This window comes from Galleria mellonella, unplaced genomic scaffold (assembly GCF_026898425.1).
Source record: "Galleria mellonella isolate WM207_F2 unplaced genomic scaffold, CSIRO_AGI_GalMel_v1 utg746, whole genome shotgun sequence".
NCBI lineage: Eukaryota > Metazoa > Arthropoda > Insecta > Lepidoptera > Pyralidae > Galleria > Galleria mellonella.
In genome coordinates this window covers 2,259,253-2,287,119 of record NW_026442148.1, presented here as the reverse complement: position 1 = coordinate 2,287,119, position 27,867 = coordinate 2,259,253, and the positions used below count along the sequence as shown (strand labels likewise).

Genomic DNA, 27,867 nt, shown 5'->3' with positions numbered 1-27,867 from the left:
AACAGTTGTACATTTTTAATAATTCATTTTAATAAAAGCTTATACATAATGTTTCTTATTATATTATTTACCTTACCTTCAGATGTAGATGCGAAAATACATATGTACGAGTTTCACTCTATGTTTACATATAGTAAATATATAATGTACTGAACCCGTCTTCGTCGTCGTCTTCATATTTGCAAAACTCCTTTTATTACCTACTTAAACAGGCTGATGTCGTTTGAAGGGAGCGTTCTACCGTCGAAACTTAACTTTTTCATTAAAAGAAATATGGATTGAAGAATTACAAACAATTTTGAGTCTTCCATACTGACAATTTGACAGGTTGTGTCAGTATGGGAGGCTAAAATGATTTGGTCCTCCACCGACCTATATCTTAGGTGACAAGTACATTTTACTTTGCATATATATATATATATATATATATATATATATATATATATATATATATATATATATATATATATATATATATATATATATATATATATATATATATATATATAAAACACGATTGCCTTCTAAGAATTTATTTAAAATTATAGCCAATGTAATTTGGGAGGACGTAAAGATTCTAACGATATGCATACATACATCCAAATCTGTTCAGGCGTTTAGAAGTTATGGCGAGTTAAACATACTCAAATATTACAACCTATTTTTTGGGCAGACATATAAATGTAGTTTCATTGATAGAACAGTCCCTTATAACAATACTGTTTTCAATTATCACCCTGTATATAATACAGTATGTTAACGTTACCCATTCCTTACAATTTGTGTTAATATTCATTAACATTTAACGGACGCACCCTGTAAATTTACGTTTTTTCACTGCATACCTTCCATTGAATATTTTACAATATATAACACGCTTAGAAAATACTAAACGCTTCAATATATACTATTATGAAATATTATTGATTTAATAAAGCTTGATTGTGGTTACAGCGCTTTAAGTACATACATTCATGTTTATTTAATTTCCCTTAAAAATTCCCTGAAACTAAAACAGAGCAGATTCGACCCGTACGTTAAGTGTTAATATTATCTCAGAAAACAATTCATAGAAAAATATTTGTAATAAAAAAAAAAATTCGAAAAAAGAAAACTTGTTTTTATTTGTAATAAAAAAAAAGTAATTTTCAAAAAAAGAACACTATATTTGTACCAACAGCACTACATAATATTAGGGTATGTATACACCTTGTACTGTGTAGTGCTGTTGATACAAGACACAGCTTTTTTTTTCGATATTCTTTTTAGTTTATGGTAATACAGTGAACGCTCTATATAAACAACTGATTTGAACCAATTTCAATAAAAAAAAAAAAAGTTTCTTATTGGGAAAATTTGTTTATAGGGGAAAAAGGAGTATAAAAATACTTACCGTCTGAAAAAATATTTTTACTTATTTCTTTTACTAACTACATTGAGTAGAAGAAATAAAATATAAAGAATGTTGCTTATATAGAGCGTTCACTGTATTACCATAAACTAAAAAGAATATCGAAAAAAAAAAGCTGTGTCTTGTATCAAGAGCACTACACAGTACAATGTGTGTACAAACTTAATATTATGTAGTGCTGTTGGTACAAATACGGTGTTCTTTTTTTGAAAATTTGATTTTTTTATGCTTGTGTCTGTAGGCGACGGTTACCACTTTCCATCAGGTGGGTCGTCAGCTTATTTGCCATTCTAAGTTGTATAAAAAAAAAAAGATTTTACTATTAGAAAAAAAAAAATTAATGACTTTATTAATGAATACTAACACTAGTTTTAAGGAATGGGTTACTTTAATTATTATAATGAATATTAGATACATATATACAGATAAACAGTCAAACAGATTAGGGGCAAGATTCGAATCTTCTTTGGAATCCTTTACATTAACCTCAATGTTTGAAGTCGAAATAGTAAGCACCCTTCGAAGAGTGTTTTACCAACGAAAGTGATCATTTTACCCAAAGGTCAAAATAAGCAAATATTTAAAGCGTTTGCTATGTGGTCCCGGCATAGAATGGACCACCCCTTCCTTTCCCGTGCGTGTCGTAAGAGGCGACTAAGGAATCTTAATGTTCAGGTGATAGGCAGCAGTGCCCCTTTTAAAATATCACCAAAACCTAACTACGCCTTACTTGCCAATCTGCCTCCCAAGCGTGGCAACTACTATCAACCCCCCCCCATTAGTAGAGGCCTATGTTGAGCCAACAGAGGTCACCATAAGTAGACGCCTATGTTCAACAGAGGTCATTTAACGACTGACACGGTTAAACCATTCCACACTGACAGATAAACGCGACATGTTAGTGCAAGGGGCTCGAAATTATATTTCAAACCAAAAAAAATTTTTGAAAGAATATACAGTTTTGATGGTAGAACAATGCCTTCAAAGGATGCTTACGACTTTGACATTCTTCTGTATATTTTACTCATCATTTCCACTAAAATATACATAAAATAATTTTGTTTACTAGAAGGATTGTCACTAACGAAGATTAGCCGGTCAACTTCCATGTGATCCCTGCGAATCAACGTGGTTGTCACGAAGGGTCAACTGACCTGCCTGCTCTCACCTGTCATCCCTTACTGGTGTCCTGCCAGCGTATACCGATAGAGCATGCTACCATTTAATTTTCATCCATAAAACCAACTATATTTTCGATATGTATTTTGGTGAAAGTTACTTGTGACTTCTGAATCCACATATATGTTTAAAACTTGATAAGGTCATCTTATCTATAAAAATCCATTTTTTGATACTGAAGTCTTGTTTTTTGATTCTAAATTATCGACTTGAGATAAAATAACAATACTAAAATATCAAAATAAGTTAGTAGGTTTTAGTTTTTTATTAATAAAAAGGTTAAGGGTTCAACCCTTGATCTTGTAATAACAAAACTGCCAATAAAGTATACATAAAATATATTTTACTTTAAAAACAAAATTTCGTTAAGTAACATTTTGGTCAAATTCTTTATTTCAAAATATATAAAGTATGATTCACACTAGACGCGACGCACGACGCGGTCTCGTCATGCGGTCAGTGTGAATTTGTCTTATAGTTTTGTAACTATAGTAACTTAGTCAGATTCGAACCGCGCCCCTTCTTAAAGCCTCGAGAACCGTTAACCCTTACAAATAGATGCACTCTATAAAAAAGTTACATAAATCACATTGAACGACCAATCAGAACGTTGGATACATATATACATAAATATATATAACTCCACTTGAGAGAAGACAGAGACGGTAAGTGGTGGGGAGGGGGAGAGGGCGGGAGAGGGAGGAGTTAGAAGAGATGGAATTGTACATATGAATCAATGTTTAATTTCCAATAAAATTGATTGAAGTTTTTTAGTTATATAAAAACTAATTTGTTTTACTAAAATTGTAAAAAAAAAAAATAACTTGATATTTTTACAGTGTTAATAACAAACAATAGCACTTTGCACGCCAATATTACTAATTCACATTGACAAAAGTTTAACTCATTCCGAGCGATACTCAACTTGCCATGGCGATTCAGTGTATGTGGCATGTTCGCAGAGAACAGGGTTCATGATTTATTTGCTATTTTAACTCACATGCCTGACTGTAGTTGCCAATACACCTGCCAAGCGTGGCAAATACTGGTAAAACCCCCCAAGAGGGAGGTTTATGTTCATCAGTGGACGGTTAAAGGCTGAATGATGATGATGATGAAATTATTATTATAGTGAATGTAAACTATGGATTACATTATTACATCTCCATATTTACAAGTAATAGAATTTCATCGTGCCTCCGATCAAACTGTTTATAATTACTCCTCTCCATCCAAAGGTTGCCTGGAAGAGATCGCTCTTAGCGATAAGGTCGCCCATTGTTTTCTCATTGTGATCATTTCTTGTAATTGTTTGTATCTATAATAAGTTTACTATTGTAATCTTCTGGAGGGAACAATAAAGAGTATCTATCTATCTATGTACCTGAAATAGATTTATTTATTATTTATTAAAATAAATATATAACAGGATAGTGGAGTTTTAATGAATAAACAAATAAAGTGTATGTTCTGATCGGTCTTTACATAACAGTCTTATTTTAAACTAAGAATACATAGTTAGTTCTTATTATGTATTAACAGTTTAGTGTCGTGTCACATTTGAAAAAAAAAAAGTTACAAAAAATAACCCGCCTCCATGGGTCCATGGTAACAGTCAGACGCAAGAATCGTACCTGCGATCCCTGTGGGAAGCTACCGAGCGGTTAGCTTATAGCTAATTGCTACACTATATATATATATATATATATATATATATATATATATATATAGATATATATATATATATATATATATGATAGTGTAATACGTCCCTTAGTAAAATAATAGATGCAACAAGACACTAACCTTGATATATTATTGTTACAAAGTAAATTTGCTTTACCTATTCCGGTGAAACAATTGTAAATGTTTCGATATGCCGAGTTTGTAACTTCCACAATTGTAATTGTGGTCACCATGTGTCCAAACAGAATGTTACATATGTCTTTCTTTAATAAAAACAAAAAAAAATGTTACAAAATTTATTATTTAAAGCTGTAAAACCCATTTTATGGGTAACTCATTTGCATATCGTGCTGTACAGCTGTGGAATAAACTTCCCGTGAATATTCAGAATAGCTCGTCTAGCAGTTCCTTCAAAAAAAGATTAAAATCATTTTATCTTTCCAATTTAATTTAAATATAAAAATGATTAGAGGACTGTCATCATTGTGTTCTCTTGTATCTGATATTTATATGTTGTATTTAACGTGTGTATGTATGTATGTATATGTATGTGTACGAGGTTTGTCCGGAAAGTACGTATAAAAGTTTTTTAAAAATTTTATTTTACAATTATTCAGGTAAATCAATTTTATCCCCTTCAAAGTACTCCCCCTGTGACATAATGCACTTGTGCCAACGCCGTTTCCACTGTGAGAAGGCTCCTTGAAAGTCCTCTGGTTGTAGGTTTCTCAGCTGCCCCGTCGTAGCTTTTTTTATCTCATTTATGTCCCCCAAATGCCGCCCCCGAAGTACCAATTTGGTTTTTGGGAACAAGAAGAAGTCACACGGGGCCAAATCCGGCGAATAGGGGGGGGTGTTCGGTCACCGTAATGGAATTTTTACTCAAAAACTCACGGACAACAAGAGAGGTGTGGGCAGGGGCATTGTCGTGGTGAAGAATCCAACGCCCCTCTCGCGCCAATTCTGGACGAACTCGTGCCACACGAGCTTTGAGGCGTCTGAGCACATCGACGTAGAATTTTCCATCAACTGTCTGGCCTGGAGGGACGAATTCTTGATGGACAATCCCCCGAACATCGAAAAAAACAATCAACATTGTCTTGACATTTGAGCGGGATTTTCTTGATTTTTTGTTCGTGGTTCCCCGGATGTCTTATCGAATTAGATCGGCAAAAATTTCACGGCCATTCTTGCCGAGTTTCGAGAGAAACTTGATTACGACGCGCTGCTCTTCAACGGAAGCGGGCTCCATGCCGACGGGGTTTCGTTAAGAGGTAACTTCACAGATGGCGTGACAAGCCAGTTCGCACCGCACGGCGGTCAGACCAGAACTGAAGCATTGTTAGGGACATAAGGAAGGGGTCCTGCGCTTACCTGGCCTCCCCACTCCTCTTTCTCGCATTCCAGAACACTTTTATACGAACTTTCCGGACAGACCTCGTATGTGTATATGTATATATATGTGTATGTGTATGTATGTATATATGTGAATGCATGTGTGTATATATATAATTATTTATAATTTATCTAAATATTTATTTAAATTTCTGTCTTGCACTACTACTGCCCACTCACTACTTCCTATGCCACTGCGTTAGGTTGACTGGAAGAAATCTCTTTTAGAGATAAGTTCGCCTTTGCTAACATTGTTATTAACTTATTGTTGTTACTGTATGTTTTTGTGCAATAAAGAATATATATATATATATATATATATTTAATTGTAAAAATAATAAATCCGGTTATTTACTTTACAAAAACACACGTAATCCAGTCTGGTTACTATTTTTACAATTAAAGAAGATTGTAACGTAAACAGAGAATAGACGACTTCATATAAGTCATGGATACCGATAATATGGATACCGTTCCGGTATCTATATATTGGGTTTCTCTGCACATTGATGGCGGAAAAAGGTCATCAGCCGTCACGATATCGCCCATATCGGTCGGATATCTATTTTCGAATATGTTAAAAGTCTGTTATCCAATATAATTTTTTGTATAACAGACTTTTAATATATACGTTATTGAACCAGTACATAGATATTGTAGCTGAAATATATAGATATTGCTATATATTGCCCACCCATATTTTATAGGTTCTTCCAATACAAATATTTGAGAATGTAACCCAGTCTTGTCGGTATTATCCCAGGAACACTATATGTAATCAATGACAAATCCAAACGTCCAATTGCTTGATCGACGTTTGATTTGTAGTATTTATTTATTAACTCTTTATTGCACCATAAACAAAAATATACAATGACAAGTGAATAATTCAAATGAAATACAGTAACATAAATACAGATTGAAATATACACATAAAGGTACAAAAGGCAGTCTTATCGCTAGGGCAATCTCTTACAGACAACCTTTGGTTAAAGAGCAGATAGAAGTGGGCAGGTGGCGCGAGAGGGGATTAATATATTTTTACGTACATAAAATATACTATAACTATATATGTACCACTGCTGGACATCAGTGGCCTGTCTTGCGGCCGGGTCGATTACTCCATAGTTTACGTTATCATTTAGTTTTATTGATAAAGACATATAAAAGAAATCTTCACTCTTTCAAGTTCGAATATCTTTTGGTTCTCGCGGCCATGAAACTATCAACAGAAAGGCATATGTAACCCTGGAAAATTATATAGATAGAGTGTCTCCATACAAATGATACGAGAAAAATTGATCAACTTTTTCATACAATTTTGCGTGATAAATAGTTACCGAGTGATTCCTTTATAACTTCTATATTTATTTTGTCTTATAATTCCTGCATCTTTTTTATGTAACAACTCAATTTATTTATTAAATAATTAAATATAGACACGTCAAGGTACATTGTGTGCGTAAGTATATAGAACACTGATACAACAAACGAGTCAGATAATTTGACAATTAGCTGACAAACAGTTGAGCCGTTTTTGAGGGTCGACGCTCTACCTATATAATCTAAGGTTGGAACCTAATACTTCTAGAATATTCTAGAAAAAAATACACATCACACCACAAACACGTTTAGCGATATATTTATACGTGTTTCCGTATAAATATTTATTTTAATTTGATATGTTCCACCGTTTTATTTTAACTGAAATATGAATCGGCATAGCGACGCCACGTCCTATTTTTCGGACGCAATTTATTGTAAGTTTGTTAACTTACAATAACTAAATGTAACTTACAATTGTAAACAGGAATCGAACCAGCGATCCTGTAATCTATTATAATTATTATCATTACAATCGCCTCAGTTACGATGGCGGTTCTATTATTACAATTATACAAAATTAAAAAATCACTTTCGTAGAAAAAAAACTTCACCAATTTTTCTAATGACTATGTTCTTTTTTTATTTATTTATTTAACCGCACAGACGTGCTCTCGTACGTCTATAAGACCTAATCGTCTTTCCGTCCATATTAAGAGTACAAATTCGGCATAGCGAATAAGTCACTGTACATACACACTGTATTTTGTAAACGCTATGACCTTTCATAAATTTTTCATGTGAATGTAAGAAATTACAAATTTAAATTACACATTTCAGGCACAAAATTGTCCAGATAAAAATACAAAAAAAAAAGTTATTTTTTCAAATTAAAAAAGGAAACATTCTATTAGACGCCAATTGGCGTTTAATTGTAATTTAGAATCAACATGTTTTTCACACTTGAAATGATTTTGCGAATGACAGATACTGTGATTTGATGGGAAATAAAAAAAAAGGTTAACGCTTCACACACACCGCGTGTACGTACAGTAATAAGGCATTTGTTAAAATAAATTACTTAACACGATTAGATTGATACAAGCGTTCAATGTATTAAATTTATTACGACTCTAAAAAATAAATAAAAAAAAAAAACTTTAAATTTCATTATAGTTTCCAATAATTTTTAATTAAAAATTGAATAAAATAAAAATTTCAAAATTACGATTTTCCCAGTTTCCAATTAATTTCGTAACACGATTCCGCTTTCGCGACTATGTATAGTTACGAAGGTGGAATATTTCTTTGGTACACTATAATATATCGAACCTCTTTCCATTTAAGAGTTTCCTCCTATCGGTGCAACAAATTCATGCATCCTCTTCCAGCCAGCTCTATCCCACAGGCCATATCTTTGACCTCCCTATACGACATTACACCTAGTGTTTCCTTTATCTGTCCCATGTAGTTATCCCTTCAGTCCTCTCCTTCCTCTTTTGCCCTCTATGTTTCCTTCTACTGTGCTCTTAAAAAATTCTCATGTTGTATAATACAGAAAACTTAGGCTATTAAAAAAAAAAATAAAAAAAAATTAAACTTGACTGAAAAATCAAGCTCTAATTAAATTAAATATGAAACGAGAAGACATTCCAATATGAAACTGTTATGTACAAACTATTTAATATTTATTGTCCAATAAATAAACGACTTACACGTAATATATTTTTATGTATTTAATACATATTCACAGCAGTTTTTAAACCTATTTTTAGCTATTGAAGTTTGCTTTTTCTTTTTAGCGCCAAATTTTAAATTTGGAAAACATGACAATTGTAAAAATAGGTTTGTTTTTAATATATACATAAGAGGCTCGCTTCTATCAATCTAACCGTTGTCAATATCATTTAATATTATTATCTATTTGTTAATAAGGCTGGTATCTACATGCGTACAACTAAGTCGCGTGTCGCTTTCGAAAATTCGTTATCTTCCCCCCTTGCCCCTCCCAACCAGAAATAATTATATGAATACGTTGTTGAAATAACAAAACAGTATTTTTATCAGTTGTCCAGTACCCAAGCTTTGCTCAGTTCGAAACTAGATGGCGTTGTGCGCTATGAATTATGTTAAGTGGTATTTAATATTATAAATGTAGTGTGGTGACGAAGTAGGAACATGATATGTCACTATTCCTTTTCGTCACCGGAATATCATTAGGTGAATAAGTGAACAAAACATAGTTTAGTACACCCATGATATGGAAAATTCTAAATAACATACTATACCAAAGCGCGTGGCCAGTAATGGTAGGATATATAATGAAAAAATCCTCCTTTAATGGAGACAGAATAATATCCAGCAGTACAGAATAAAATCCAGCAGTACGGGATAATATCCAGCAGTACACAATAAAATCCAGCAGTACGGAATAAAATCCAGCAGTACGGAATATATATTCAGCTTCTTACAGTGATATCTCTGTAAGATTTTAGTTGACTGACTTACAAACATTATTAAATTCTACAGAACAGGCTATTTGAGGCGTACTGAGGCCACCATTGTCAATTATGGCCACAAACCGAGGCCATAGTAAATGCAATATTTCTGGTTGGGTGTCCGATGACCGGAGTTTCTCATCCCGCGATGAGGATAGGACGAAAAGCAGTTGGCTGCTTACGATATTTCAATCTGAAAATAGAAATAATATATTTAAATAAATAAATATCCGCCGTGTGGTCCCGGCATAGAATGGGCTATCGTTTCCTTTCCCGTGGGTGTGTTTTTTTTATAGGTGATAATGAAATGGTAACCCCGCCCGCGCTCTCGGTATACACCGGCAGGGCACCAGTGAAAGATGATAGGTGAGAATGAAGCAGGTCAGTTACAAGGTCAGTTTACAAAATGTCATTAAAATCGGTTGAGCGATATCTCGGATTATGTATTATAATGTATAACAGAACGTTGTTAGACATACCTCCGCCCCCCCTCATATGATATTGCAGCAGCGACAGTAGCGGGGCCGCGCGCCGCCGCCACCTGTAGGGGGCGTCACCGGCGCGAAGTACGCGTGCACCTTGATGTTTGGTAAGTGGTTCTGGAAGGGACACAATATATTATTGGCAGACGTAAGTTATGCTTCGTAAACTAAGAAATCGGTCATGTGCGAATTGAACTCACAAGTCGAGGGCTTATAACAGGAAGAGGGGGTGAGAGGAGATAGAGAGCAAGAGAGAGGAAGAGCAAGAGATAAAGAGAAGAGAGAGGATATAGAGACGGAGAGGGAGAGAGGAGATAGAGAAAGAGAGGGAGAGGAGATAGAAAGAGAGGGAGAGGAGATAGCAAGAGAGGGAGAGGAGATAGAAAGAGAGGGAGATGAGATAGAAAGAGAGGGAGAGGAGATAGAAAGAGAGGGAGAGGAGATAGAAAGAGAGGGAGAGAGGAGATAGAGAGAGAGGGAGAGAGGAGATAGAGAGCAAGAGAGAGGAAGACCAAGAGAAAGAGGAGAGGAATACCGAGAGAGGAAAACCAAGAGAAAGATAGGGAGCAAGAGGTAAGAGGGGAGAGAGAGGATAGAAAGAGAGAGAAAGCGAGGAGAAAGAGAGCGTAGAGAAAGATATAGGGGAGAGAGAGACCAAAAGTTTAATATTCCAAGCGTTGTTTACTTAGGCATTACAGCACTCACCCTGAGTTTCCTGATGGCGTTCCTGGTGACCAGCTGGCAGTCGTACAGCTCTATCAGTTGAAGATTATTGCAGGAAGTCAGGTGCTCCAGCGCTCCGTCCGTCACCAGCGGACAGTTATCCAGTCCTGAACGAGGGACGTTATTTGTAAGATTATCAGTTTTTGCTCCTTTGAGGGCAAAACAATAATAATAAACTGAGAATGTGAATGTGAAAAAGACTCTATTTTCCGCGCTTAGCCTCTCATTTGGGCGGTTGTGCGTATGAGTCGTGGCTAGTGCAGCCAGCCCAGCTCCGTCCAGAAGCGCAGAAGCTTCCTGGGTTCTTCACAGGCCTCACGGAGCGACCTCACCGTGCCGAGGATTTCTAAACATTGATGGGCCACAGCCTCACATTCCAGGATTACGTGAGCAGCCTTAATTAAACTGAGTTGTGACCGTTTTGTCTTGTTATGGCACAAGCATGAAAGGAAAAACATATGTTACTTCCTTTATGTACTTTTATTATCTTTATAATGGCTTAATCAATTACTATGAAATGAACATAAGCCTCCCCCTTTGGGGGGTTTTGCCAGTAGTAGCGACGCTTGGCAGGCGGATTGGCAACCGCAGTTAGGCTTTAGAGATGTTTTAAGAGGGACACTGCTGTCCATCCCTTGCCCTCCCTTAGTCGCCTCTTACGACACCCACGGGAAAGGAAGGAGTGGTCTATTCCATGCCGGGACCACTGCAATGAAATAAGGTATACACATACTATATGGGGCGGAGAAGGATATTAAAAACTAAACCATGGAACCAATTTTGATAAAATTTCTATGGCACCAATCTGTAAGTATATCCTTTAAGTTAAAAAAAAAAAAACAAGTATTTTCCAAATCGGTTTATAACTAACGGAGTTATTAGGTAGGTAACAAACATAAAAAAAATACAGCCAAATTTAGACCTCTTTTTTTTAAATTGATTGAAAAAAAAAAAATAAAAAAAAAAGATACTTTAATAGTACATTACTGCAGTGGCCAGCAATTGAGGCATTGATGGACGAACATGCAAAGTTGTAAGAGGCGACTAAAGGAGAGCGAAGTTGCTGCTCAACGTCCCTCTTAAAACATCTCCAAAGCCAAACTGCGGTTGCCAATCCGGCTGCCAAGCGTGGCAACTACTGGCAAACCCCACTTACAGAGGAGTCTATGTGTAGCAGTGGACAGTTCAAAAGTCAAACCGACCTAGTACAGTGAGATGCTCAGCAGCGCACGGTGACATGGACAGCTGCCGGATGCCGTAGTCCGTTATCAGCTCGCAGTGGGACAGCGTCTGGGGGAGGACACGATACACTTTATGATATTTCGAATGGCGAAAAAAAGGCCCACAAAGTTTTCCCAAGAGACTACAGCATGGGGTTCTTCAAAAGGGAGGTAAAGAGGTTTCTTCAGGGTCGGCAACGCGCGCGTAATACCTCTGGTATTGCAGGCGTTCATAGGCTACGGTAACCGCTTACCATCAGGTGGGCCGCATGCTTGTTTGCAGCCTCAGTGGTATAAAAAAATGAAAAACAAGTGGTAATCGTCTTAGAAAGTTGTTAACCTCAGAATCCACCAGCCAGATGTCTGCATGTTACATCGCCGTACCCAGTAATCTTAGGGGGGAGAGTTTACCATTTAAACAGACATCTCTGGCAATCCAATGTGGAAATGCTGCATACCATATATGTGTAAGTATATTTGTTATTTATATATATTTATTCGTTTATATATGTAATTTTAGTATGTATGTATATCAATAATTACTAGTACCGCATTCGAGTATTCTGACACTTGCCTACGGTTGACTGGTAGAGAATGCTTCTAGCATTAAGTCCGCCATGTACACATATTTGTACTAATGAATAAATAAATACCCGATCCAAAGGTCCCTATAAGGACCTTTGGATCGGGTATGGAACGTGAGAATGGTTTTGATTGAATGTTAGTTTAAAATTATATTATTTTTAAATTTATTTTAATTTTTTTTTATACAACTTAGAATGGCAAACAAGCTGACGGCCCACCTGATGGAAAGTGGTAACCGTCGCCTATACACATGAGCAGTACCATGGACATAACAGAGTATACTGTTTCGCCCATGATACCTCCCATGCGTTGCCATTCCTGAGGACTCAGGTGTTATTCCTCTGTACCCTGTAAACTCACGCCATATCCCACCCTTCAAACCGAAACACAGCCATGCAAACACAACTGCTTCACGGTAGAAACACGAATGGGACAGAGGTGGCCAAGCAAACGACTTTTGTACAAATTAAGATTTTTAGATTATTTATTGTGTTATTATAATTTTTTGTGTATAGTTTTATGTGTTTAAATAAATACACGTAATGTTAACAGAGATTTAAAAGAGTAACTGTTGAGTTTCTCGCGGGCTCTTCACAACAGATAACGACCTTCCGAACGCTGCAGTAGATTAAAAAATTACGGTTTAAAAGTGCTTGTTAATCCAATAGTAATTATAGCGCGTTTCCCCTATAAATCCCATCGTGATTAATTTATTCTTAAATTCGTCACAATGGGCCGATTGACCCTCACTTGCTTAATCCTCACCTGTCACCCCTCGCTGGTGCCCCGCCAGTGTATACCGATAGCGCAGGCGGGGTTACATAATATGGGACAGCAGTATCCGAGAACATGACTGAGTCTCCCTCTCAATGAATAGATTTAAATATTACGTAACGTAATGTAATTTGGGAGAAGTGGGGAGGAAGTTGGGGGTTTTGGAAAACGTTATGACGCGTTAGAGGAGGGGGAGGGGGATTCGGGAATAAAAAAATTTTTTTATTCAAATAAAAAACTAGAGGACTAAAATCTCCCAAGTTTGCAACCCTTTTTGTGTATGCCTAAGTGTCATGTAACGTTTAAAAATGGGGGGTGGGGAGACAGTTACATAAGGAGGGAGGGGGGGGTTAAAAATCGCCAATAATTGCTTTACGTTACTTGGAACGTCCCCAATATGCCGAATGTATAGTCGATTGACGATTACCCATTCACATCTCAAAGTACAGTATATTCCCTCACCAATTTCTCTAGCCTGGGGCAGCCCATCGCGAGGTGCACCAGGGTAGCGTCCGTGATCAGCACGCACTCCTCCAGGTCCATACGCTCCAGCAGGCGGCAGCTCTGCACAATTCATTCATATGAATTTTACTAAAACAAGATATATATGTTACATATACTTTTTGCCATGTGGTCCCGGCATAGAACGGGTCATCTCTTCCTTCACCGTATGTATCATAAAAGACGACTAAGGGAACTTAACGATCGAGCGATGGGATGCAGCATCCCTTTTAAAACATCACCAAAGCTTGATGACTGCTGTTACCAACCTGTCCGCCAAGCGTGGCTACTACAAAAACCCCCTTATGGGGGCCTATGTATACAATTAACTGGTAACAAATCACAATGGGGAAAAACTAAATCTTTCCTCTTTATAATGTTAGTGTAGATACCATTATGTCATCTAATCTTATTGAAGCTGCTGTCTTTCTTTGTGGAGCAAAAAACTGCTTATTGCAAAGCAAAATCTGTATGTGAACATGCAAAATTTACAATGTAGGTACATCTACGAAATATTTCATAGTTTATTGGTGCGTTCACAATTGAATTCATTTGTTTGAGAAGTGTTTCTTTTTCAGACAACTCAGAATGGCAAACAAGCTGACGGTCCACCTGATGGAAAGTGGTAACCATCGCCTATAGACGTGAACAGTACCGTGGACATAACAGAGTATACTGTTTCACCCATGATACCCCCCATGCGTTGCCATTCCTGAGGACTCAGGTGTTATTCCTCTGTACCTTGTAAATTCACGCCATATCCCACCCTTCAAACAGAAACACAGCCATGCAAACACAACTGTTTCACGGTGGAAACACGAATGGAACAGAGGTGGCCAAGCAAACGACTTTTGTGCAAAGTCTCCCTCTGGTAGTGTTCTTGTTCATGCTCAAATTATAATAGGTGAGACCAGATCATTTCACTCTTGGTGAGCGTCAGACGTGAGTTCGAGGGTCACTAGGGCGGGGCAGTGGCATCATACGGTATGCTGGACCTGCATACCTACTGGATGGTCATCTAACCCTGGCGAGTGTCATGCACCAGCTCCCGTAACCAGGCCGCGTTTCAACTGCACCTGGTGGATGAAAATAAGTAACTCACCCTGGCGAGCGCCTGGAAGCCAGCGTCGGTGAGGTGGCTGCACAGCGCCAGCTCGAGGGTGACCAGGTCGGGGCAGTGCGCCGCCAGCGCCGCCAGCGCTGCGTCCGTAAGGCGGCCGCAGCCCGACACGCACAGCCGCCTCATGCTGCCGCCCAGCTTGCAGATCGACTCGTCCGTCAGGCTCTGTAGGTAGACGACAGCTTAAAATGAGGAGGGGGCTGAGGGATTGTTAGTGATCAGGACTAGTGGCCCCGTTGCCAGCAATTTAACCCCTAAGGTAGATTTCCTTGCAGTTCCTCTTGGGAACCAAGTTGATTAATTCTTTATGAATTTCGTCACGATGTGGCAACTGGCCTGCTTTCATTCTCACCTATTATCCCTGACTGGTGCCCCGCCGGTGTATACAGCGCAGGCAGGGTTACCATTACATTATCTTATAAAAAAAAAACCGACTAACAGCCCCACTGCTATCAGCTGTCAACTGTCCACTGCCGAACATAGCCTCCCCCATAAGGTTTTTTTTTAATTTTTTTTTTATACAACTTAGAATGGCAAACAAGTTGACAGTCCACCTGATGGAAAGTGGTCGCTTATAGACATGAGCGGTACCGTGGACATAACAGAGTATACTGTTTCGCCCATGAAACCCCCTACGCGTTGCCATTCCTGAGGATTCCTGAGGTGTTATTCCTCTGTACTCTGTAAATTCACGCCAAATTCAAAGTAAATTTTGGCAATAGGGGTCACGCTTGGAAGGCACGGTTAGAATTTGGAGATGTTTTAAGGGAGATGCTGCTGCCTGCCTGCTGTCCGGTCAAGGGATGGCCTTGACCTCTTTAGTCACCTCTAATGATACTCATGGGAAAGGAAACGTGTAATTTAAGGAGTGATTTTCTGAAAACAATCAGGATTTTAGGTGATTTAATCCTTGGAGTCAGCTATTATTTACAGCTTCTAAGCTTCCGAGATGTGATGTGAAAAGGACTCTATTTTCCGCGTTTAGCCTCTCATTTGGACCGTTGTGCGTATGAGTCGTGGCTAGTGCAGCCAGCCCAGCTCCGTCCAGAAGCGCAAAAGCTTCCTGGGTTCTTCACAGTCCTTACGGAGCGACCTCACCGTGCCGAGGATTTCTAAACGTCGATGGGCCACAGCCTCACATTGAGCAGCCGTTTCTTCGGCGTCGAAACAGCCTCGACATAGAGGGCTGTCTGTGGCTCTTATTGTGTATAAATGTTTGTTTAATGGACAGTGGCCCGTTATTGTCCCTATCATTATTTTGAGGTTTTTTTCTATCTAGACGTAATAAACGTTTTGATAGTCGTTGATTTTCTTTCCAGTGTTTAAATTACAAGTAATTCTTTGACACACTGTCCAACCCTGTGCTGTTCTTAGATAAATCACTTACATCACAGCCCTGCACGTTGAGCACCTCAAGGTCCGGACAGTACGTAGCTAGGCACGATACGGCTTTGTCATTTACATTCTTGCAACCTGCAATATAAATAAATCCATATAAATGACATTTATTTCAAAATTTATATGTCCATGTTAAATTATAAAAAAAAAATACCAGAGGAACACTTTACAAAAATCGTTTGCATGCCCACAGAGGGGCAATTTGATAGTTTAAGGGGGGGGGGGGGGGGGAGAGGGGGCAATTAAAAATGAACTCGAATCGATTTTAATCCTCTTGCTCCATGCCATTAAAATGCAATGCTACGAGTAGATATCGATGCCAAATTTAACAAATAAAAAAAATTGCTGTAAATATTTATTAGGTACAATTTCGTTTGACGTTACCAAAATATCAACTGGGCGATTAGAGTCGTCAAGTAAACTTTGTCGGGAAAAATTATGTATGGGGGCATAAAAATTTTAGAACTGTTCATGTGGGGCATGGCACAAAAAAGTTTGGGAATACTGCTCTAGAGTCTAGAGTCAGCAGGAAATATAATGGTCTAGAGTCTAGGCCGTTATATTCCCTTAGTCGCCTCTTACGGCACCCACGGGAAAGAGGTTTTTTTTTAATGGAATGGTAACCCCGCCTGCGCTATCGGTTTACGCTGGCGGGTTACCAGTGAAGGGTGACAAGTGAGGATGAAGGCAGGTCAGTTGAATTGAACCAATTGAAAAAAGAAACTACTATGGTTTCCAGGGGGAACCGCGTGGAGGTCGACCTGATAGGGTGTATTTTAATAGATAAAAATGTCATGGTAACCCCGCGTGCGTTATTGGTATACACTGGCGGGAGACCAGTGAAAGATGATAGGGAAGGTAAAAGGCAAGTCAGCCTATCATGACGAATTCAACGATAAATTAGTCACGACGGTTTCCAGGGAGAAGCACGTGGAGGTCGACCTGATAGGGTATATTGCTAGCAATGGGGCTGTCAAACTCCATTGCTAACAATCCCTTTCCCCCCAATGGTGTATTGCCAGCAATAGGTCTGTTAAATCCTCATCGCGAACAATCCCTTGCCCTTCGAAAAGGAAGGGATGGCCCATTATAGGCAGGGGCCAGGCGCCACTAGACATACCTCTACAGATGAAGCTCTTCAGTTTGGGACAGCCCCTGGCCAGCGCTTCCACGCCGTTCTCCGTTATCGACTGACACCACGACACGTTTACATGCGTCAGCAACTGTTGACAAATGTTCAAATATCACTCTTATGTATATAGTAATATGTAACGGCCAGGGAATGTTAAATTTGCACGCCGTGGTTCGGCGGATGGTGAGCAGTGAGAGATCGTGGGAAGCGATGCTCGCCTTCTGCGATGCCGTCATGTCGCAGAAGGAGGCGGCGGAAAGGGAGCGGGAGAGTGCCCCTCTCGCATTATCAATCCGCCGCAGACGAGTCAGACGCAGAAGGGGCGTGCTCAGTTCCGCCTCTCCTCCTTCCCCACTGGGGCCGGGGTGATATCTGTGGGAAGGTATTGTCCCAATGGTTCTGGGGGATGTGCTAATATACCGGAGCATCCCCCGAGTGGTAGGGTGAGCACGCCAGCCACCCTATCTTGAGAGAAGACCTACTCTTACCATCAGGGGGCGGGTCGCTGCCGTCGGAGATGTGGTGAGTGCGAAAGCGAACCCATGTCTCCGACATATGGCACCTCGAGGGTATATCGTCTGGTTTTTGGTGGGTACACCCCCACCTTATTCTGTGGGGGGATTCTCACAGTACCCATTCACCTCCCACAAGGTGTATAGGTCTGCATAAAGCATTTTCCAGACGTTAAAAAAAAAGGGAATGTTAAATTTGTCAGAGCACACGTATTCACTCCCCTGACATAAAACCAAGTTGGATATTTCTATGTACCCTCAAGAACGTAGAATAGAATAGAAAATGTATAAAATTTGAAGATGTCCTGAAAGAATTTCCACTGGTGTTTAGTTTATTGTCAGGGTTCATGTCTGAATTCATTGTTTCAGTTTTTGCCAACCTGTCCCTTACAGGGTGTATACGAGGTTTGTCCGGAAAGTACGTATAAAAGTTTTTTAAAAATTTTATTTTACAATTATTCAGGTAAATCAATTTTATCCCCTTCAAAGTACTCCCCCTGTGACATAATGCACTTGTGCCAACGCCGTTTCCACTGTGAGAAGGCTCCTTGAAAGTCCTCTGGTTGTAGGTTTCTCAGCTGCCCCGTCGTAGCTTTTTTTATCTCATTTATGTCCCCCAAATGCCGCCCCCGAAGTACCAATTTGGTTTTTGGGAACAAGAAGAAGTCACACGGGGCCAAATCCGGCGAATAGGGGGGGTGTTCGGTCACCGTAATGGAATTTTTACTCAAAAACTCACGGACAACAAGAGAGGTGTGGGCAGGGGCATTGTCGTGGTGAAGAATCCAACGCCCCTCTCGCGCCAATTCTGGACGAACTCGTGCCACACGAGCTTTGAGGCGTCTGAGCACATCGACGTAGAATTTTCCATCAACTGTCTGGCCTGGAGGGACGAATTCTTGATGGACAATCCCCCGAACATCGAAAAAAACAATCAACATTGTCTTGACATTTGAGCGGGATTTTCTTGATTTTTTTGTTCGTGGTTCCCCGGATGTCTTATCGAATTAGATCGGCAAAAATTTCACGGCCATTCTTGCCGAGTTTCGAGAGAAACTTGATTACGACGCGCTGCTCTTCAACGGAAGCAGGCTCCATGCCGACGGGGTTTCGTTAAGAGGTAACTTCACAGATGGCGTGACAAGCCAGTTCGCACCGCACGGCGGTCAGACCAGAACTGAAGCATTGTTAGGGACATAAGGAAGGGGTCCTGCGCTTACCTGGCCTCCCCACTCCTCTTTCTCGCATTCCAGAACACTTTTATACGAACTTTCCGGACAGACCTCGTATATATATATATATATATATATATATATATATATATATATATATATATATATATATATATATATATATATATATATATATATAATTTACCAGAGGGAGACTTTGTACAAAAGTCGATTGCATGGGTACCTCTGTCACATTCGCGTTTCAACCGTGAAGCAGTTGTGTTTGCATGGCTGTGTTTAGGTTTGAAGGGTGGGATATGGCGTGAATTTACTGGGTACAGAGGAATAACATCTGAGTCCTCAGGAATGGCAGTGCATGGGGGGTATCATGGGCGAAACAGTATACTCTGTTATGTCCACGGTACTGCTCATGTCTATAGGCGACGGTTGCCACTTTCCATCAGGTGGGCCGTCAGCTTGTTTGCTATTCTAAGTTGTATGAAAAATAAAATATTATACATACATATATATTATTATTATCAACATAAGAAATAAGAAAGAAATAATTTAATCAAAAGAAGCATGCGGCCCACACAGTAGCGCACAAAACAAGAACAAAAGAAATCAAAAACAAAACAAACAAAAGAAAATAATAATTATATACAAATAGATAGCAATTAAATTATAATGTACGCGTGCGCGCGCGTGTGTCGCAATGTTCTGTGATGTAGGTCCGTGCTCAGCATATTGCTGCAGCGCTTGAAGCGCTACAGCGCTGTTTTTCAGCAAGAACCATAAAAGAATTATTTTTAAACTCACCGGACAGCCGTCTGAGAGAGCCTTTAATGATATATCCGTTATACTTGGACACGAGTCTAGATTTATTCTGGAAATACAAAAAAAAAAAAATTAATATAATAACTCATACACGACTAGTCTCACATGTTTAATTGTACCTCGAGCAGTTATTTTTACTACCTTTTGCGAAGAGAAAAATAAACCATTCATTCATTCATACATTCAAATGCAAAAGTTTGTAACAGTGGACAGATGTTTGTTATTCTATCACGCAAAAACTACTTTGCATAATGGTGGAAATTTCCATCATATAACATTGTATGCCAAAAAATTATATAAAAGAACAAGTTCACTTCAAGTTGATCGTGTCTGGATACCTTTTAATGTTCATTGCCCAAAAAAAAAACATAGCTGTCAAATTTATTTTTTTAATCATTTTTCCTTTAATTTTGTACATGAATTATATCACCTTGATTTATTTCACCAATAAACAGAATCATGCAAAGAAGGGTTAATTTTTGTATATTCAGGGTACAGAGGAATAACACCCGAGTCCTCAGGAATACCAACGCATGGGGGGTATCATGGGCGAAACAGTATACTCTGTTATGTCCATGGTACTGATCATGTCTATAGGCGACGGTTACAACTTTCCATCAGGTGGGCCGTCAGCTTGTTTGCCATTTTAAGTTGCATAAAAACTAAAATATAAATACCTTTGTAGTTTGTTGCATCTCCTTCCCAGAGCTTGGCAGGTCTGGTCGGTGATCTTCTTGCATTTATTCAAATTCAAATCTTCTATGTTTGGACACGACTGCAAGAAGATAACAGAAGTAACTATTTATTTACTCTTTAATTAACATGCAAGTTATTAATATTTATTGATGAATGTGGAGGAAGCGAAAGAGGTTTGTTTGAATCGTAGCATTTGGCGTTCCATTGTTTCTGCCTACCGTAATGGGAGACAGGCGTGACAGATATGTATGTATGTATGTATGTTATTAATAAAAAAAATATATTGCGTGTCTATTCTTTTTTATTAACAAACTGAAAAAAAAAAACATAACATCTATTGTTTATGCTTATAGCCGCGTGGTCCCAGCATAGAATAGGCCACCCCTCGTGGGTGTCGTAAGAGGCGATTAAGAGAGCTTAACAGTCTAGGGATGGGCAGCAGCGTTCCTCTTAAAACATTTCCAAAGCCTAACTGCGGCAACCTGCCTGCCAAGCGTGGCGACTATTGGCGGGCCTATGTCCAGCAGTGGACAGTTAACGGCTGATATAGCATGTTTATTTTAAACCGACTTTAAAAAAGGAAGACATTTCTCAAATTGGTTGTATATTTTCGTCTGTTACCTCAGTCCTCCATCATTCATAAATCCCTCTGATAGAGGGAGACTTTGTATAGTCGTTTGCTTGGGTACCTCTGTCCCATTCGTGTCTCTACCGTGAAGCAGTTGTGTTTGCATGGCTGTGTTTCGGTTTGAAGGGTGGGATACGGCGTGAAATTACAGGGTACAGAGGAATAACACCTGAGTCCTCAGGAATGGCAACGCATGGGGGGTATCATGGGCGAAACAGTATACTCTGTTATGTCTTGTCTAGTATCGTTAGTAATGCGGCATACCAGTCCCATTGCTAGCAAAATACCCCATGAGGTCGATCTCCACGTGGTTCCCCCTGGAAACCATCGTGCTGAATTCCAGGTGTATTCATCATGATTAGTTAACTGACCTGACATCATCACCTCCTATTTCATCCTCACCTATCATCCCTCACTGGTGCCCCGCCAGCGTATACCGTTAGCGCAGGCGGGGTTACCATGCCATTATCATCTTTAAAAAAAAACCTCCGCCTGCGCTATCAGTATACGCTGGCGGGGCATGCGTCAAGTTTGTAGGCGACGTTTGCCACTTTCCATAAGGCGAGCCGTCAGCCTGTCGTTCTAAATTACATAAAAATTTAATCTTCACCTGTGCTAGTGTCTTCATGGAGCCATCCCCTATACTCTCGCAGCCACGCAGCGAGAGCTGCCTCAGGAAGCCGCCGCATCGATGCGATATGTTCTCTATAACTGGCCCCTAAAATAAATAAAAAAAAAAAGATATTAAACTACAATTATCATATTCTAATATTTATTCTGTTAATGAATAAAGTTAAAAAACTAAAATCTGAATACTTAATTACTTATTTCGACTTCCAAGAATCATTATAAATTTACATCAATCAATTATTACAAATTACATACATACACTCCACAGCTGATGTGGGAACAGGCTGGTCGAAGAACCGACAACCGATGGAGAAAGATTCTTGAGTGGTGACCCCGTACAGGCAAACGTAGTGTAGGACGACCTCCCACCTACTACATGGAGTGGCGACCTCAAATGCATTGCAGGGAGTCAGCGGATGCAGGAGGTTCAGGACTGTTCCTTATGGCAGTCCATGGGGGGAGCCAACGTTCGGTAGTGGACAGAAAATGGCGGACATGTTGACGATGACATACCTACATAGGTATCCATTGCTATGTGGTCTCGGCATAGAAATGGCCACCCGTTAATTTCTCATGGGTGTCGTAATAGGCGACTAAGAGCGGCATCTCTTTTAAAATACCAGCAAAGCCTAACTGCGGTTGCCAACACGCCTGCCAAACGTGGCAACTACTGGCAAAAGGCCTAGAGGCCTACGTTCAGCAGTGAAGAGGTAACAGCTGATATGATGACTGCTGATAGGTGATGATGATTCATGTAACATATAAGTGAATAAATACAACGAGTAACAATTTAGTAATATACAGGGTGTGAGTCCCTCACACCCTGTATAAGCTTGGCAAAAACTGGAACAGTGAATTACATAAATATTATAGTGTATTATTAATAGTATTTAGTGTATACCATACATACATATAAAAGAATATTCTAGAAAGCTGTCCACTTACCTCGACGTCTGTCTGGAACTCGAACAAGTCTATCCTTTGCCAGTTGGAGCCGTCTAATGCCAATATGTTCCATAGCTTAGAAACCTGCAATTAAAATAATTTATAACATTAAGAGCGTGGGGGGAAAGGGATTGTTAGTAATGGAGACTGAGAATCCCATTGCTAGCAATATACCCAACCAGGTCGACCTCCTCGCAGTTCCCCCTGGAAACTATCATGGTTAATTCCTAATGAATTCATCATGACGGGCTAACTGGCCTGTTTTCATTCTCATCTATCACCCTTCACTGGTGCTCCGCCAGCATATACCGTCAGCACAGGCGGGGTTACCATACCATTTTAACCCATCAAAAAAAAAAACATTAAGAGCGTTCATAATGAAGTGTGGCAACATTGCGCTCGTATCTGTAAATTTTCAAAAACAACTGAAGAATTTCAATGTTTCTGATGATTGAATATTTAACACGTGACGCACACGCACGCACGCACGCACGCACATTCTAAAGAACACAGAACATCTATATATATATATATATATATATATATATATATATATATATATATATATATATATATATATATGTTCTCACCTAATGGTTAGCTGGTAGAGAATGCCATATGGCATTAAGCTCGCCACTTGTACAAAGTTTTATTGTGCAATAAAGAAAAAAAATATTACCTGAGCGCAGCGACAGAGAGAAACTACATCTAGATATGACAGTATCCGTAACAGTAGCTCCTTGGGCAGTTTCTTGTTTATATGGTTCTCATCTTCGCCCGTGAACCGAGCGATCTGCGAACGAATTAAATATAATTTTAAGCTTTCACGTTGTTAACACATATTTTTAACCCTTCTTTGCATAACGGTGGAGATTTCCATCATAACATTGAATTTTTTTTATACAACTTAGAATGGCAAACAAGCTGATGGTCCACCTGATGGAAAGTGGTAACCGTCGCCTATAGACATGAGCAGTACCATGGACATAACAGAGTATACTGTTTCGCCCGCCAAGTTCCGCCTGCCAAGCGTGTTAAGTACTGGCAAAACCCCAAGGGGTAGCAGAGGGAAACTTTATACAAAAGTCGATTGCTTGGATACCTCTGTCTCATTCGTATTTCAACCGTAAAGCAGTTGTGTTTAAAAGGCCGGCAGCACACCTGCAATGCCGCTGGTGTTGTGGGTGATCATGGGCGGCGGTAGTCACTTACCATCAGGTGAGCCGCATGCTCGTTTGCCCCCTGTGTTGTAAAAAAAAAAAGTGTTTGCATGGCTGTGTTTCGATTTGAAGGGTGGGATATGGCGTGAATTTACTGGGTACAGAGGAATAACACCCGAGTCCTCAGGAATGGCAACGCATGGATGGTATCATGGGCGAAACAGTATACTCTGTTATGTCCACGGTACTGCTGATATCTATAGGCGACGGTTACCACTTTCCATCAGGTGGGCCGTCAAGACTATTTTTTTCAGGCAGATAAACCTGTGACACTGCGACCTTTCCATGATTTTTAGTGCTTGCCCTTTTTTAAAGTTCCTATCAATGATAGGAATATTAAAATGTTTTTTGTAGCAGCAATGTCTAACTGCAGTTGCTAACTCACTCGCCAACCTTGACAGTGTATACTGATAGCGCAGGTGGGATACCATTCCATTATCATCCATTAAAAAAAAAGAAAGCAATAGGGACTAACCGCCCATTACTGGGGGGAAAGGGATTGTTAGTAACGAAGACTAAGAATCCCATTGCTAGCAATATACCCAACTAGGTCCACCTCCTCGCGGTACCCCCTGGAAACTATCATGGTTAATTCTTGATGAATTCATCATGATGGGCTAACTGGCCTGTTTTCATTCTCATCTATCACCCTTCACTGGTGCTCCGCCAGCGTATCCCGTTAGCGCGGGCGGAGTTACCATACCATTTTCACTCATCAAAATAACCTCCATTACTAACCACCTCCCATAAGACTGATCACCACTAAGTCTAGTTTCAAAATTAATTTTAAAAAAATCTTAATTGAGAGCAAAAGTTAAACATTCCAGCAAGTTACCTCTACGTTCCATTTGTCTGCTAGATAGACTGTCATATCTGTCTATTTACTATATAGATAATCTGGTAGTATTGTTTTACTGTTACCCTATTCCCTTTGGCCGCAACAGAATATCAGTGCTTTACTTTTTTGAGTGCGAAGCAATAAACTGAGTTGTGACCATTTTGTATTGTTATGGCACACGTACAAAAGAAAAAATTTTACTTGGTTTTATGTGTTTTTTTTTAATCATTTATGTTATCTCGTTTTTTTATGTATATGTTATAATTTGTATGCTGTAAGTAATGCAAATAAATTATCTATCTATCTATTTATCGTGCCCCCTTTATAAGTTTGTTTGTTACTCAATAATACCTAAATAACTGAACATATTTGAAGTTTTGGTATGTGAATAGGTTACATTCTAAGTTAACACATAGGATATTTTATAAAATATGTGAGTAACAGTGGGAAATAACTAGTATGTCATAAAGAGATAATAAAATTGCAGTTGTATGCATTTGTATTTTTTTTATACAACTCAAAAACAGCAAACAAGGTGACGGCCCACCTGATGGAAAGTGGTAACCGTCGCCTATAGACATGAGCGGTACCGTGGACATAACAGAGTATACTGTTTCATCCATGATACTCCTCATGCGTTGCCATTCCTGAGGACTCAGGTGTTATTCATGTGTACCCCGTATTTTTGTTGTATTTCATTAAGAGAGGAACTGGCTGAAAGCCAACGCTATGCAGCTGAACACACTGCACTGGGACACTCACAGCATCAGCTGAGCCAGTTCCTTTTGCTTAATACAAGACGCTTCTTATATATATGTAATATTTTTGTATTTTCTTTTGTAATTGTGTTTTTCTAACAATAAATATTTTCTATTCTATTCTAAGTTAATCCAGAGTTTAAAAAAACTTTATAAGTGATAATTTTTTTTTTATATTATGAAGTTAGCCTTCATAATATAAAAAGCAAAGCAAACAGCCCATCAACACTAGGGGTGTCACATGCATGTTGCAGACATTGCTGAAACTTTAATACACTCATTTTGAAGAACCTCTTACTGTAAAATGTATTAAATATTGTTTAATTAATGTGTTAATATTTATTTATAATTTTATAAATGTAACAGAATCTATACATTTACTGAAATAAAATTCATTACTTTAAATATTTTTTTATTTTTAATGAAACAGATTTTTTTATGCTTAGTCATATATACTGGATACTCTTTAGATTGTTAGTTGTCTAAACATGTATTTTAACATCCATAACAGTCTTTTCCTGATTGAAATAATTAAAATCCTTTAGTAATTTGAGGTAGTTTGAAAAGTTATATCTGGCAACATTTTTGTTTAAAAAAAAATATTTTAACAAGGGATGAATGAGCATGTTTTTACTGTTCACATTGAAAAAAGTATATAAATTATGTAAGTAATTAATTACTAATACAGTGTAGGTATATAAATAATTAGAAATATATATATTTATATATATATGGACTTTTCTATATATATTTTTATTCTAAAAAAATAGAACGTTAGCAATATTATTTACCAGGGTGAGATGAATTCATACCTACTTTTTTGTCAAGTTATGACACAACACTAAATTATTTGGCACATGTGCAAATACCCATTTCCCCAATGTTTCGGGGTCAGCCAAGGCCGATAAATATACATAATACTCATGTAACGGTATATCAGCAATGTGTGAGTTGACTGCCCGCCGCTTAGGGGTCAATACACTGACCAAACAAAGGAAAATGCAAGTCAATACCTAGATAAAACACTAACTTCCTTTATGTACCTCGATTTTGTGTCTAGTCTACATTATGGTCTGAATAAAAAAAAAATAAAGAAAACTTTTTTACAAATTTAAAAATAGAATTATATTGTTTACAATATCAGCGTATTCGTGCACGCGTTTGGAAGTAGGTACTAAAATTATGTATACAGATCTTTCGTAAGACAAATATATAACTTTTCCGGGATATCTGAGAACAAAGAAATAAGCCCTGCGCCTTGCATGCACCGATGTCAGCTGTTTCCAATCAAAATGAAAACAAACATTTGACAAATTGATCGATCGTACTCACTTCGAATTTATTCCTTCCGGAATAAGTCATACTCGGGTACGGCGTCACCTTGGCCACAATGTAAAATTTCACTTACACGCGCGTACTAAAAAATTCAATATTTACTAGAATACAGCGCAATAGAAATATGGACGACTTTTATTTGATTTTTCACTGGCCGACCAAGAGACGTGTGTAGGTATAAACAGTGTTGCCAACTTCTGATTATATTATCGAGCTAAATCAAACGGAATGGCTGTATTATGTGCCCTGTTTAGTACAAAATTAAAAAGGTAAACTAAATTGCTATATGCTTTACTGGTCAGTCGGTTAGAATTATTTCGTTTAATTCTGCTACTATTGATATGGCCGCGATAGCCATCATTTGGATATTAACTATTAAATGAAGATGAACTATGATCAATTTATTATTAGCATACGTTTTACGACATTCCATATTAGTCATCAATCTTCAACCGTTATTCAGTCCACATCCATATTGCGAGACGTGTTTAAATTCTAAATAAGGTATCATCAAACAAATATGCCTAGTGATCATCGTTCGATGCTACTGGGAATGCTTGTGGGTTGTCACACGCATACTAATTCTAGCGGAATTAAAATAATTCTAATTGCTTAGTCACTGATATGGACTTTTGCAAAATAATACCTAGTGCAGTAATATATTTACTACACTCTTCACTTCTAAAAAGGCCACAAAACAATAAAATAATTAAATAAACAGAATATATCATTAATAATTATTATTATAATTGTTGTGGATAGCTCTAGAAGCTAATACTTTTAACTCTATTTTTGGTGGAAACTTTTTTATTTAAACATGTTTCATTTCCTTTCTTGGGACATATTTACGGCTAAATAAAATATAAGAG

The 27,867-nt window shown here is 38.4% G+C and overlaps 1 protein-coding gene across 1 annotated transcript; it reads right to left on the bottom strand.

Annotated features, from left to right (window-relative positions):
* Window positions 1-27,182, bottom strand: LOC113516443 (F-box/LRR-repeat protein 2). Its single transcript, XM_052901151.1, has 14 exons — window positions 26,996-27,182; window positions 23,527-23,640; window positions 22,848-22,931; window positions 21,883-21,990; window positions 20,626-20,723; window positions 19,931-19,997; window positions 17,416-17,518; window positions 16,285-16,370; window positions 14,880-15,062; window positions 13,739-13,840; window positions 11,900-11,987; window positions 10,680-10,804; window positions 9,972-10,091; window positions 1-9,685 (listed from the first exon to the last, which is right to left on the bottom strand). Exons 1-13 carry the CDS (start codon window positions 27,023-27,025, stop codon window positions 9,984-9,986), a joined length of 1,296 nt encoding a protein of 431 aa, XP_052757111.1. The 5' UTR covers window positions 27,026-27,182; the 3' UTR covers window positions 1-9,685; window positions 9,972-9,983.
* Between the last annotated feature and the right edge of the window lie 685 nt (window positions 27,183-27,867).